Raw genomic sequence first — 14,551 nt, 5'->3', positions numbered from 1 at the left:
TTGTATTAAATCTGTAGGAAATAGAAAAGGATCTAAGTAGACAAAGTATTAAAGAAATTTAATCTGGGATTATTACCTTTTATGCAAGAAGTGTAAGAGGTCCCAGAGAAGAGATTGGAGTTTGTACTGTCCTCTGCAAAGAGATTACCTTTAGCTTCTCTGTCCTTGAACAGATGTAGAAAAAATGATGAAGGGGAGACAGAAAAGAGATGTAGAACAGCAATGGATTCTTTATCCAACATGGAAGAACTGAGCTAAAAAATATTTTAGCTGGGAAAAAAAAATACTTTGGACATTGATAGTTCACAAAAATAATCTCCTGGTGATCAAACCTTTGTATCTTCCTTTGTTTTATTTCTGCTCCTTTATCCCATTACCTGGCAAATATTAACACCTGTCATTTTAAAACAAGTGTATCAGATTACACAGGATTCCCAAATACTGCATTAGTGATAGCTTTGCCAATCAGTGGCTATTTTTGAATATACTTCATCCCATCAGAGAGAGAACCTTATATTCATTTTAGGTATTCGGAGGGTAAATCTGAGTTCCAGTGTCAAATCTTGCAGACTGAGGGGCAGACAGTTACTTAGAGATGCTATCGTCCAGTGAATTTGTAATACAAAGACAGCTGGTGAGGTAGGAGAACAAATGGAAAAAGTACTGAATTTTTATCTAAGCTACAGGTTGGGAATTAGGGTACTGAGATATTTATTAAGCAGCTTGTTTGAGGTCAGACAAAAATGACCCTTGAAGACTGGAATATGAACCCTTCCTTTTAGAGTCAAGTTTGATTATTTTACCAAGGAGAGATAGTTTGGCTGAGAGATTCAGTCCGCTTAAAACTTTTGTTTTAACAAAGGGTTTTAATCCTTCAATGTTTAGAGCATTGTATTTTAAGTCTAATTTTATTACATTAAATATGTTACTATCTTTGACCTTTTTATCTGTTCTATAATAGCAGTTAATGCAATATAACTGAAACTAGTCTTGATCAGTTTCTCACACTATTTCAGTATATTTTTGCAGCTCATACATTGATTCTAACAGTGCTATTATTTTGCTATATTTCAGGCTTCTGAAGTGTACTTTCTACATAGACTCTATAGTGGAAGGTTTCAGAGAGCATGAGCAGTGGAAATTGACTTGTTTCTCTAGGTGTTGTTCTGGTATTCATAGTGTATAAGTCAAATTTACTGTAGACATTCAATGCACTGAAAAGTGTAATGGTTGCATTTGGTTGGGTAGAATGACAAAATGAATAAACAAATAACACAGACTGATGTCATCTTTTTTCTCCACTCCAAATGGAATTTGTTCTCCAAGACAAATCGCAACTTTTCATCTCTGTGTGTGTTCAACCTCTAGGAGATTGAAGAACTTGACAGGAAGCTGGAGTATGAAATGTTGCATAAGGAGTCAGCGCAGCAGCAGCAGCATCTAATGAATAAGCAGAGGTGGACACTAGATGGATTAAGACCTTCAAGTGAAGCTGTAGAAACAAATGTAGACAGACAGGTGACATTTCTGCTAAGACAGGCTATGAATAAATGTATGCAGTTTATAAGCCTGCACCAGCAAAGGTGAGTGCTGGGTTCTCAGGTATTGCTAACTCACTGCAGTCATTGTAGACCTCAAGATGCCACAGAGAAACAGCAGTTTTCTGCATTGTTGGGGAGGGGCTGTACATCTGTGTTTGAACAGGGCCTTTTTTGTGATGTGACAAAGTCGTCTCAGGAACACTGAAATAAGAAATGTGGAATAATAATTTAGTTGCATTTGGAGTGTGATGTGCTATAGGACTATTTCTTGATGGGGCCAATGAAAACCTAGCAATAGCAGCAAGGGGGGAAAGAAATCTAATCCTGTTTCTTCATTTTCCAGGAGAATAGGTAGGGACTTCAATGAAACCTGCTCTGTTGGAATCAGAGGAAGTAGCCGAGACAATAGAATTAAGTTTCCATCTCCATTGTCACACTGTAGACTGAGTTCTCTCTCATATAATCATCTTTGATGTCAAATATAAAGTCTTCTTCCAAGATAGGATAGTCACTTTTCCCTGACCAGTTTTTAAGTTAAAATATCAGTGGGGAAGAAAATCCCCAAACAGTCATGTCTCCTGGGAGATATGCAGAAATATCTGTCTTGTCATGGAGGTCACCAAGCAAAAAAGAGGTGATAAAATGCAAAATTATGAAATACTGTATTACCTTTATTAGAGTTATGGAGGTTAGAAATAGCATTTCTATGTATATTGCACAGTATTAAAAGCCTACCACCTATTTTACATTACAAAGGGGATTTCCCTTCTACCACTTGATTTTTTAAAAGGTTTTTGATAGACTTTTAGTGGGGCTGTTGCACTCTGCTTTAACTCTGAAAGGATACTTGATGTAGATTAATGACTTTCCTATTGTAGAGTTATTAGAAGAGAAAATGGGTTACTGGCTTGGGAATACTACAGCTTACAGGTATATTAGACATGCCTTTATGAAACAGTAACTAGTCTGTGTACCTGTAAATATAATGGAAAAAGTGAATGTTGTATTTTTCTCAAATTGCATTATGATTGCTTCATAATTTGGTCTAGAATGAAAAAAAAAAATCATTGGTAATGAGAAAGCTAAGAGTTTATTGTTATTTCACCAACAAAAAGAACCATAATGTACTGAAAAGTGTGATGATGAAATTTGAGATAATAGGAGGACAGACTGAATCACAGTCTTTTGGAGCAATTTCGGATTTGTATTTTCTGCAAGACTATAGCCTCAGACTCTGCTCCAATTTTGCATTGTGATTCAGGGGAGAAGGGAAGGAGAAAATCTCGCTTATTTTAGATGTTGTGCTGTTCAACCAGTATAGCTGATGAGAGTTACACTTCCTGAATGGATGACTTTCAGATATTGTTTCCTGTAATACATTCATTGTTCCTGGGAAGATTTCTATGTTAATTCTATCTTTTACTTCAGCTTGAGAGATGAGCAATGGAATTGCGTGGTGCTTGAAAATCTCTTGGAAAATACAGAAATGGATTCATTTTCAGCACTTTATAGTCAGGTAAGCATGAAATTGAACGAAGGTTCCAGGTTTAAATAACAGCTGTATTTGGAAACTTTTCTGTTTTGGGAGCCATTGCAGATATACTTGGACCCAGTTATGCTAATAGTCACTGCCAGGTCTGGTGTTTGCAGGTTACATTGCTGTTTGGTTCATTCTGACCTACTTTCAGCCTTTTTAATTTTACTAAGTTGTAATACTTTTTGTTCACTTACAAATCCTTTCCAGCAGTTGTCCTGTTGCATTTTATTCCATGGGGAGAACTGAATTGCTTCAGTTAGTTTTACAGAGAGGCCTACAGTCTGATTTTCATATGCTAAGACAAGGGTTTTGTTTTGTTCTTAATCCGTGAGAAATGATTTGCACTGGTTGTGTTTCAGAACTGAATTACAGAGGCTCTGCTAGTTAAGTTTTCTAGTATTGTTTTCATAAAGAATATCACATTTTCATTTTATATAATTTATTATCTGTTGTCTGCCTGACAGTTCCACAAAAGGCATTAAAAATGAATCAGTTACCCCTAGTTTTATCTGCAGGTCTTGTTTGAAATAAATCACTAGCAGCAGAATAGCAGGTGGTACAGCTTTTAGCATCCAGGTGTCTTACCACTCAAGGACACCTGCAGCCACACGTATAAGAAAATGAGAATCTCAGATGTCAGCAAACTAAGGAGAAACAGGTCACTTAGTTTACAGGAGTGTCAGGTTTTAGAGCATCTCAGGTTTGTTTCTATTCAGGATTATGAAGTCTTTATCTTTTATTGAGTTTGATGGCTATTTGAGATCAGCTTAAAGTAAGGCTGCTGTATATTACAGTTGAGATTCATGGGAAGGTAGTGCCTGTTTTCTGATCTTTACTCTGATTTTGAAACTGGTTTGAAACTTGCGTCAAGGTCTCCTGAAACTAATAGGAGTGTGATAAGCACTTAGTTCTGCCTCTCATGGGGACACTTGGGCCCTGTTCAAAGGAGAATCAGTGCACTAGCTTTGCTGGCAGAAATTTGACTCACCTGGTTGTATGATGTCTAAGGTATCCTCTATTTTTCTTTTTTTCTGTTGCTCATTAGAGTACGAAACTGACACGGGCAGTGACAGCTGTAATGCTTTCTAGAGGTAATGCTAAGTTGAGGTTTTGTTAGCAGTCTAACAAAATCTCAGAATACTTTTCTAGATAAAGAGGGATAAAACTTTTGTGTTCAACCTTTCTCTTTTTTTTTTTTTTTGGAAAGTAGGAAAGGAGTTAACAGGTTCATGTGGATATTTTGCTGAAACATACGATGCATTAAATACTTGTTGAATAAGTTCTAGATAAAATAAATGTGACTTTTTTCAGAGCTATTGAAAAATAGACATGAGAACACAGACAAAAACTGAAAATGTTTTGCTGCTGATTCCCTGCAGTACTGTGGTTTAAGTCACTGGTCTTGGTGGACAAGTCATGTGAATTAGATTTATCCTTCTTTGCTAGCTCATTGTATGTTTATCTGACAACATTCTGCATTCAGCAATACTGAGCAGTGTAGAGGTTTCAAACAGTGCAGACCAACTTTCCCAGATTAACACTTCTGAGACCATTATCACAGCATAATTTCAATTATTTTTAATCTGCTTTTGCCTTACATTTTTGGACTAATTGAAGGAGTGGCTGGGACCTTGTACAGTGTTTATCTCTTTCATAGTCTGGTGAAAACATTTATCAACACTAAGTGCAAACTCTTAAAAAGACAGTGTGAATACTGCATTTTTCTCATGCTCTTGTCATTAGTTTGCCATACTTGCAGGTATGGAAGAGTAGGAAGAAGTTGTATACAGCAAGCCATCTGCTTAGCAGATGAGTTCTTGCAAAGGATGTTGTGCAGTGTTTATCTACTGCTCTTGAGTATAGCTGTGCTACTTCTCTAATGAAGTTGTTAATTCAGGATGTTAAGATCAGCTGAATGCTGAAGCAGCTGTGTAGGATGTGGTGAAAGGAGAAAGAGAGAAACCCAGTGGCTGAGTGCTATTGCTCCTGACAGTGAATCATTTCAAGAGGAATCCTTTCACTGCAGACCTTGGCTCTTTTCTTAGCATTGAAGTTCACAGACTCTGTCACTCTGTCATGTGGAGACATCCTTCGGATACACAAGCAAAATTCTATTTTCAGCAATTGCCATAGTGTAACAACTCCAACTATAATTTCAAACCTGAGTACTCTTAATTCAATTGTGAAGGAATACATGCTTAGTAGGGTAGCAATTTATTAATTTATTAATTTCATTGATGAGAGGAATTGATTTTAAATCTTTTTCTTTGTCATCTTACAATTTATAGATGCATTATATTGGCGAACAAAAAGAAGGTATAGCTGTTGTACCTCTGTATCTTACATTCATTCATTTCCTTATAGAGGATTTAGACCAGTTTTCATCTGTGGATGTATCCCTCTGCAAAACCAGATATTTTATTTTTCTACCTTTTGTCCTCCAGCTTATCTGCCAGTGGAGGTGGATTTGGGTCAATAGGAGATTTGCTTGAATGATAGTGAGTTCAGGATTGTAAGCCTCTAGCTGAGAAGTCACTTTTAAATAAGCGTGTAGCTGTAGCCCCAGGTGCAATAGTTGATTTTTAGAGACAACAGATGATGGAGGCAGAAACAACACAGTAAGCTTGCAATACAGCATGAGTCACCTTCGTTGATTCTTGCATGTAGATGTTTACATACACATTGTTCAGACCAAATACTTAATTCTGCTGTTTGTAAATCACAGTTCTTACATCCCTGTTTTCACTTTGGCCAAATTCAGAGAATACAGATGATGTTATTGGTGGCACAAGTAGCCAGTATTATTACAAAACATGCAAAAGCCTAGTTTTGACACTGTCCTTCCAGATAATATGCCTGAAGATTGAAACTCATCCCACATGAGTGTGACCTTTCCTGTATTTGAATACACGTTCACATCTCCTTCCCACTTAGGCAGGCTGTTCAGGGTAGGTGTGGGTTTCTCTTGCTGGTGTGTGCTCACAAATCAGTACTCCTTTTGCCAGATGTGCTTGGTGCACCTGGCTGATGCTACTTGCAGTATTGTTGACAGCATTGTGGCACCTTGGAGGAAGGATGAATTAATCACAAATTCTGCAGTGTTAGAAGATAACTGAGTTACAGGGTAGAGCAGTACTGAATCATGATGGTTTGATCATCTGCATATAGATTACTCAGTTAAAAGTCCTGAGTCTATTCAACCAAAGGGAAGGGTGGTTCATAGAAATGTGTTATTTTTATGTTTTTTTTTCTTTTTTGTAAGAAGAGCAGTTTTTGAAGACACAAAAGATCTGTATAATTTAACTACAGAAATTGATCGTAGATGTATGTATTAAGATCTAAGCTCTTTGTATTTTCACCATAGAAGCATCAAATCACTTCTTACTTTAAGAAGCCTGAACTGATGTTTCTTTTACCTAACTACTGTTTCTGTTTTGTTTTAAGATGAAAATACTGGATATTTCAAATAGTCCATCAGTTTTACTAATCTATCATCAGTCTTAGCATATTGTGTCCTTCATTCTAGTATGTCAGTGCTTTTCATGGAAAATATAAAGCAATACTGGAGAGTCTGGGACACTTTGGGGAATGACTAGCTGTCCTGTATTTTGGAGACGAATTCTCCGCTTGGCTATGGGAAAAGGAGATTGATTGATTTTTGTTACTGTAAATGACCCTTTAAAATTTGGATTAGGGATGCTTGGAGATTTTGTTTTTGCATGGATTTAGCAGAACGAATTGTCTTTTACAGAGTTCTTTTGGTAAAATAATTTATTTCAGAAAAGATTGACCTAATGCTCTGAGAATTGCTCATGTGAGAAAAGTGCAGAGTTCAAACATTTGCTGAGGGATTTGGGTTCCACTGTGGATAAAAAAGCTCTCTGTCTTCCTGCATGGTAGGACCTTGTGGGTTTCTTACATAACATGAGCTTTGTAGTCCTCTCCCTCTTCTGTGGTAACAGGATGTTTTGCTGAATGAAGGTAACTCGGCCATCTTGAGGGACAGAGGGAATCATACGAGAGTCATCTTTTATGCTTGACATATTCTGCATGACTTCAGCTGCCTGGGGTACATGTATGCTCTGAACAGCATTGTTCTGACATCCTTTGAGCCATTTAACTTGTTTCAATTTACTATGCTCTTTCTTTCTCTCACACATCCACTTTAAGCACATACCCTGAGAGGAGCTGTTTTTTGAAATTTCAAGTGTCTGTGTCTGGAGTGAGATGGGCTACTTCAATATATCTGGAGCCAATGTGGATTAAATTAATGAACATGAGATTGTGACCCCTTGAAACCAAAGCTGTCAACACTGAAACATTTTTCAGTAATATTTTTAGTGTTGGTGATGAACAATTTAATGTTAGCAGTTAAAAATCACTAATGCTTCTTTTCTTTTTTTAATTTCAATATTATATTTCTCTCTCCTTCAACCATTAATCTTCCAGGAGCTCCGACTGGCAGGGTATTTAGCCAGGCTGGCAAGGGTACCAATGGGGAAGTTACACAGGATTCTGAACTTGTTGCTGCCCTCCAGTTCACAAAGTGAGGTTCTTTCTGTCCTTGATTCCATTGGTATATATTCAGATGGTGCTGCTGAAAGTGATGGTAATGAAGATGAGTCTGAAAGCTGTAAAAAAAGGTAAGTGGGATTTTTTTTGGTAGACCATTGCAGAAGATTATCACTTTCTGCTGTACAAGCAAGTTGACAACAATAGAAAAATAGCAGGTGCATAAGTTTATCTTGTGAAATTATTTTATGGGGAAAAATTGTTTTGAAACTGCTTCCTTATTTCATGAAACTAAGTAAATTGATTGATGAGGAGTTCATACATGTTATAATTTATAAATAGAGCAGTTTTATAGATTTCTAAACCTTGCTCTGATCGTTTTCTTTCTATTGAGTTTACTAAAATAATAAAGTCATATCTCCCAGCTCTCTACCTTGACAAAGAGAGATGTTGTGTTACTGGCCCCCTCTTAAGTTCTTAGATGTATGTTGTCAAGGAACAGCTAAGGGTCCTTGAGACAGTGCTGTGATGTGTGATTAGTGATTTAAATAACTTTTGTGAAAATATAATTGTATGCATGGTATTGACGTCATGGCTTTTTGCAGTTAAAAGTAAGAAGAGGGAAGAAATCGTGTGTGTTTAGAGATTTGCTGCTGGGAATTTCTTTTTCATTGCCTTTCAGGAGAAACCAAGAGAGTTGGCAAACATTAGAGAACAAAGTAAGGGAAGATCTGATAAACAAAAGTTTGGAAAGGATCCTTTCCCTAAACAGGAGAAAAGACAGGTAAGGAAAAAATAGGAGGAAATATATGATTATTTATTTCATATCTAAAGGTGCATACTTTTATTTCAGAAGACAAGTTCCTAAGTATGGATCTTCTGATATTGTTCAATTGTTTGGTGCTTGTTTCCTAGAGTATATGGAATGGAAATTACACTTTCATCTGTCTGAAATACAATTATATTTCACTTTCAGAGGAGAGTCATTGCTTCTGTGTCATGGTGTGATAGACAAAGTGCCAGGTTTTTATTTATTTCTTTATTTCATCAATGTAGCTTGATAAAGAAGAAGCACTTTGCTCTCCTGGAAAGACCATCATTCATTCACCTGGAATGTTTGTCTACACGTCCTGCTGTGGAGCAGTCTGGTCCCCATGTTTCTTTGAACATTGTGACAGCGGAAGCCATAGAAGTATTAGACACAGGAGAGAAGATCTTTTTGTTTCGTGACCAGTGTGATCCATCACTTTCTTTTCATAATTCTCCAAGAAAAAAGAAAAAGAACTTTCTTAATTCCAAAAAGGCTGCTCGTGCAAATATAAACTGATGAGGGAGGCTTCCAGTTGAAGAATCAACTGGCAAAGAGGAAGTTATGTAAAAAGCAGAAAAATGATGAGAAATAATGAAGTATGGAGTTTGGATAGCACTTGGATTGTTTTAGTAGCATTTATCTGACATTGTAAATGGCTATAGTTTTATACTGGCACTCTTCATAGTGATTATTATGCATTTTGTACTTCTTGACAGTGTAGGATGCAACAGGTGAATTGTATTGTGTGTTTTGTGATATACATTTTAGCAGACAGGACTCTGTTTCTTCAGTACATTGTGGTCATTCTTGCACTGATTTTACTGTAGCTCTATCTTCATAATTTATATCAAAAATATATGATATAAAGCAGGTACTGATTCTTGTATTTGTATGTTCTTGTAACAAGCTGTGGTTTAGTAGATGACATGAAGGAGGTAAAGCTCATGGGTCTTCTGCTCTGTTTTTCTGTTAGTCTAGATAATCTACTCTATAAACTTGTCCTGTTTATGATCTTTGAGTGTTCCTTCTCCTGTCTCTGTTCTCTGGTGATAGCTGGTGGTTTAGATCATTTGCATTCACACTTCGTTTTATACCTAGAAGTAGTTTGACATTTCACTATTGTTTATAAACTTAATTTAGTGCAGCAAAGAATGCTGCTTCTGTTTGAAACATAAGGTATAAATCTTAGATATTTGCAACCTGTTGCAGTCATTTTCTTGGTGAAGTAATACCACATATGTCGGTAGAAATGGGAAAATGGTAAATGTAGCTGTATTAGCTTCAAAAGCTTTTTCTATTACAGTTCTGCCAGCTCTCACAATTTTAGGTGGCTATTTTTGAAGTTCCTATTCCCAAATTTCTCTAAATTTATGGGAATATCATTTTATATTTCAGTGTACATTTAATGTTTGAACTTTTCTAGTTGACAGAAAGTCTGTAAATACAAACCCTAAAACAGTAATGAGAAAAGGTGACTCAAAATATATGCATACACGTGTTAATATTTCATTGTATTCTGGCCTGTTCTGTGCTTTTTTTTTTTAAACTATGTTCAGATGTAATGCTCTGATGGTACTGTGATTGTGTAGTTTGCAGTTTTTCAAGTGTGGAGTTTCTGTGCCATTGTATTAATAGGATGCCAATTTAATTTTAAGAATAAAAATGTTACTTTGTATGCATGTCTGCAGTTGGCATGTATTTCCATTGGAAAAAAAAGCATTTTTTTTTCCACTTCACTTAACATGTTTGAATATTCATCCCATGGTAAACAACAATTAGTGTCTCTTATTGCTACTAACATTAGAAAATGTTCTGTGCAGTAATTATCTCGATAATCCTGATTATTTTCTGATTGCATTCTTCAGTCTCTTCATAGAAGTTGTTCCTTGAACAAAAAGAGGAGTATCAGAGCTGCTGTGTTTTAATGTATCTGGTTAGTCTTACAGTAGGTTAAGGTAGTGTTTGTCCAAACTTGAGACAGGTCAGAGCTGCTTCTGGAGGAGGCTTGGGTGTTTCAAAAAGGAATTTGGAAGAGCCATGTCTCATGCAGCCTCTGTGCAGGAAAAAGCAATAGGAAAAGCTGAGCTGTTCTCGGGGCTGCAAGGAGCATTTGAAAGCTGAAGTATACTCTCTGAAATGAAAATTTCTCCCCAGATTTCTTCCCAATCCTGGATTCTAGGCTATTATTATATGAAGAGAGAAACAAGAAAGCTGCTCACAGATAAAATGTTGTTACAATGCAAAATCTATTGATTGCTATATTGATGTATTATTCTTAACAACTAATCTGTGTTTCCCATAATAGAAGGATAACTTGCAACTCTCACTCGTTGCAAATTTGAAGCAGTGAAGAAATGATCTGAATCAGTTCCATATCATGCTGTAGGTATTCAAAGGAATGTGAAAACCTTAAAATCTCATTCTGTAAAATGGGTACTACATAGCAAACAGCCAAATTCTATAAAGATTGGATTGTGTTCAGCTTTGGGTCATTGAGAGGAAAGAAGAGGGCCAGTAGGGTGTGTGTGTCATTACTGTGTGTATACCATAAGTATTAGAATCCTTATTCCATAGTAGACACCTTGCAAGAAATACATGCTGGACAATGCAGTCAGATTAAGTCTATTTATGTTCATAATCATTGCCTATAAATAATAAAAATACAAATTTTTCATGTTTTTGAACATTATCCATGTAAGGTAAATTGTTCTTCATTCTCAATAAATTAACATCAGGAAAGGACACCATATTGTCTGGTTTAACCTCTTATTTTAAAATGATTAGGTAAAATTAAAAAGAGAAAAGTAATTGATATTGGTGCTTAATATTGTGCTCATTGTAGGACTGTGACATCATTGTTTAGCAGCTCTCTGCTGGTTTCTATCAGATTGCATAATGTATTTAACTCAGATTGAAAGTGTTGAAAGTTAGGGATTCTCTCATTAATCCCACACCTAATTGTTTCTCCCTGGAAGTTCATTGCTTTTGTTTTGTCCATGGTATATTCTTATTGTGGATGTTGTCTCCTTTCTCCTGAAGCAATTGACCAAGAAGCCAAAATGTGGAAGGAACAGGAATAAAAATTACTGTCCTTGGGCAGTGACACATCAATCCACACAGTAAAAACAGATTTACTGTCACTGACATAATTTATTGAAGAAATTAATTCTCCATGTTGTACAAAAACTGTAGCTTTGTCGTCCTTCACCAGGCCCTTATCTATCGTTAGCATGCATTTTGCACCCTCTGCACAGCACATCCCTTGTGCTCAGGGGCACTGCCTGGCTTTATTGGCTTATTGGCTGTGCAGAACAGTCAGACATCAGGTGTGGCAGACACAGGGGCACTGCCCCTCTTAGAATCATCATTATCCCAGTTTTCTATTAATAGTGTGATCCCTCCTGAAAAAACATGTGGTGCTTGTAAATTAGAGGTTCACATTGGTAGGAAACAAAATGTCCCAGAAAAGCTGTTAAGAGGAGCTCTTGCTGAGAGAGATTTACTATTCTACATCGTCATACAAACAGTGCTAGCACCTCATGAAGGCCAAAGGAAAAAGATTTCAACTCCGGTCCTTTTAAGATGGAAATGATTACTTACGGGCATGTCTGGAATTGACAAAGCTCTCAGTGACCATAGATTTAAACAGAATTGGTATGTGGAGGCTTTTGGACCTGTGCAACTATTTGCAGTGAGGTAACAGATCTTACGCTGTGTTGTTATGATACTGGTGTCCATGCTGTATGCTGTAATTTCTTCATGTGTGTTTTTACTGAAGCCTAATTAGTTAGAGTATTAAGTTTTTTCTATATGTCATAATTAAGACTGAAAGAAAACTGCTGTGCTGTGCAGCCTGCATAGTCCACTTCAGAAAGGTTCAGATTTTAATGGTGTGTTTATTCTCTTTTCTCTTGGGTTGGCTTATCAGAATGTAAGAGTTGGATTAGGATGCAGTAGCACGCAATGCTTACTCAGTTGTTTAATTTCACTCAGAAAATCAAGCTTTTATTTGAAAGATTTTATTTTAAAGACTTCTTTAACAAGGAATTTTCTATATTGAAAAAAAAACAAATACCACCATAGGGGTCTCTGTATGCTGATTGAACTGACAGTGTTTCTATTGAATGAGGATGTTCAGATTTCCTATGTTTCCATTTCCTTTCCTTTCGTTTTCACTATTACGTATTAATTTGCTATGAAATACAGTATACATGCTAAGCCTAACAAAGAATAATTAATACCAAGAATGATATTCTAGTAGAAACTACCAACATTTTATCAGAAAGTCAATCAATTATTAAAAATAATAATAATAAAAGTGAAAATGAATATAAAAGCTTGATATTTTGGGGCAGAGAAAAATGTAAACAAGGAAGTAAAAAGATGAACATTTTTGTGGAAATAATCTTTGTACTTCTTATGTAACTTTATCTTCATTTTTTGCTATCACAATTTTGTTGACAGATTAACTTTTAAAGTGACATCTCTTTAATGAGGTCAGTTCTGCAAAATGCTCATCTGCTTTATCTGAACCTGGGGAAATCATGCCGCTTTCTTACATTATCTTGTATTTATGTAGTTTCTATTTTAACACCTTTATTTCTTCTGGGGAATGTAAAGTTTTTATGCTGCTATCTTTATGCAGTCCAGTGCCAGTAATTATATTGCCTTTCGTCAACAGCTCTTGCTTCCTCAGAGTTTGACAGCAAGATTTTAAAGCACCAAGCACCATGTCCACTAATTCAGATGGCTGAATTCCTCCTCTGCCCTGTGCCAAAATGTTTTCTACTGCGCTGATAGAACTGGTGCAGACATAGGTGTGCGAGCATAATCAAGCTGATTTTGCCTACCAAACTGTGAAAACTGTGTTAGGAGAGGCTGTTTTGTCACAGGTCGTTAGATGCTGAAAGAGAATAGATGTACCAGGCAGGCAGTACTGTGAAAAGGATAAGCACGATCCGTCTGGCAGAGCATTCCAGGTGGGATCTGGCTTTTGCTGCTTGTCCCCTGAATTCCTCTTCTGCAAAATGGCTGGCAAAGGCCAGCAGCTCAGGTCTCCAGTGCCCTTTTTGTTCATTTTCTTGTCATTTACAGGAAGCAAGATAAAGAACTTGTGACTCAACACTTGTGAATGACTTTGCAGTCCTTTCACTGTTTGTGTTGGCAGACAAGCTGTAATAAAAACGGGCCATTCAGTGCAAACTGATAATGTCCATCTCTGTGTGGATGGTGTGCTAGCTTGTGTATATAACCACTAGTTATTTTTTCTACCTAGCTGTATCAATAAGCTTGAAAGCCAAACCAGCTGAAAGCAATTTGCTTTCCTTATGGCTCAGAAATTCATCTGGAGATTAGGAAACAGTGATTTGGTTGGCTGTATGTGCTGGAAAGAATTGTATTTGGAGAAAGCCAGCTTCTGTGGAGCATGTTCTTCAATTAGGCCAGAGAAGCTACCTTCAGATAAGAGGTTTTGTACTTTTAACCACTTCCATTTGAAGGAAGACAACAAGAAAATAAATTCTGAAACTGGCAGCTGTCATTCCTAGGCAAAATATTATTCTGATATCTCAGAATCTGAGATCAGAATTTGGATAACTGTGAGCATTTGTATTAGGCTCTAGTCCTTGATTTTGTGCATGTGAGAATGGAGTTTCATTAAGAAAATATATACCCTTTTCACGTTGCTCAAATGATGTGGAGAGTGTTTCAGGGAAGCAAAAATACTGCTTCAGAAGAAATATACACATTGAAAGGCCACTTTAGAAGGTATTTTGAATGGATAAATGTTCATTGTCTGTGCTAATTGGAATAAATGTGTAACTGTCCATTTTTCTGGTATATTTTTGCTTTGCTTACAGCTTGACCATCACTAGTCATTTAATCTACTAACGTATGCTGACTGCTTTCTATTAATTTGCTGTTGATCACTGGTAATCAGTGTTTAAAAATTACCATGGTGGCTGTATTCACAAGTTGGTGTTTATACGTATTACATACTGAGGAGTATGTTTGTCATTCCCCTCGTGCTTTTGCAATATATGGTAATTCAGGGTTGTATTCTGAAAGACTCATTCAGAGCTGTCTGTACTTTCACATCCTGTTCTGGAAAATATAAAGTGCATATGAAGAATTCAAATCTGTCTTGAAAAT

At 36.5% G+C, this 14,551-nt stretch overlaps 1 protein-coding gene across 1 annotated transcript in view; it reads left to right on the top strand.

Annotated features, from left to right (window-relative positions):
- EVC2 (EvC ciliary complex subunit 2) overlaps positions 1 to 9,940 on the top strand; it is a 59,756-nt gene extending 49,816 nt beyond the window's left edge. Inside the window, exons 18-22 of the mRNA XM_065735795.1 lie at positions 1,369 to 1,583; positions 2,970 to 3,057; positions 7,528 to 7,721; positions 8,273 to 8,374; positions 8,647 to 9,940. Of these exons, the coding sequence (XP_065591867.1) occupies positions 1,369 to 1,583; positions 2,970 to 3,057; positions 7,528 to 7,721; positions 8,273 to 8,374; positions 8,647 to 8,917 (870 nt within the window). The 3' untranslated portion in view covers positions 8,918 to 9,940. The remainder of the gene's footprint in view (positions 1 to 1,368; positions 1,584 to 2,969; positions 3,058 to 7,527; positions 7,722 to 8,272; positions 8,375 to 8,646) is intronic.
- Positions 9,941 to 14,551: the final 4,611 nt, after the last annotated feature.

The sequence above is a fragment of the Cyrtonyx montezumae genome, unplaced genomic scaffold (assembly GCF_038088225.1).
Source record: "Cyrtonyx montezumae isolate F1298 unplaced genomic scaffold, pur_monq_1.0 scaffold_2, whole genome shotgun sequence".
Lineage (NCBI taxonomy): Eukaryota > Metazoa > Chordata > Aves > Galliformes > Odontophoridae > Cyrtonyx > Cyrtonyx montezumae.
The sequence above is the reverse complement of the archived record's forward strand: the minus strand, read 5'-3'. Positions and strand labels throughout refer to the sequence as shown.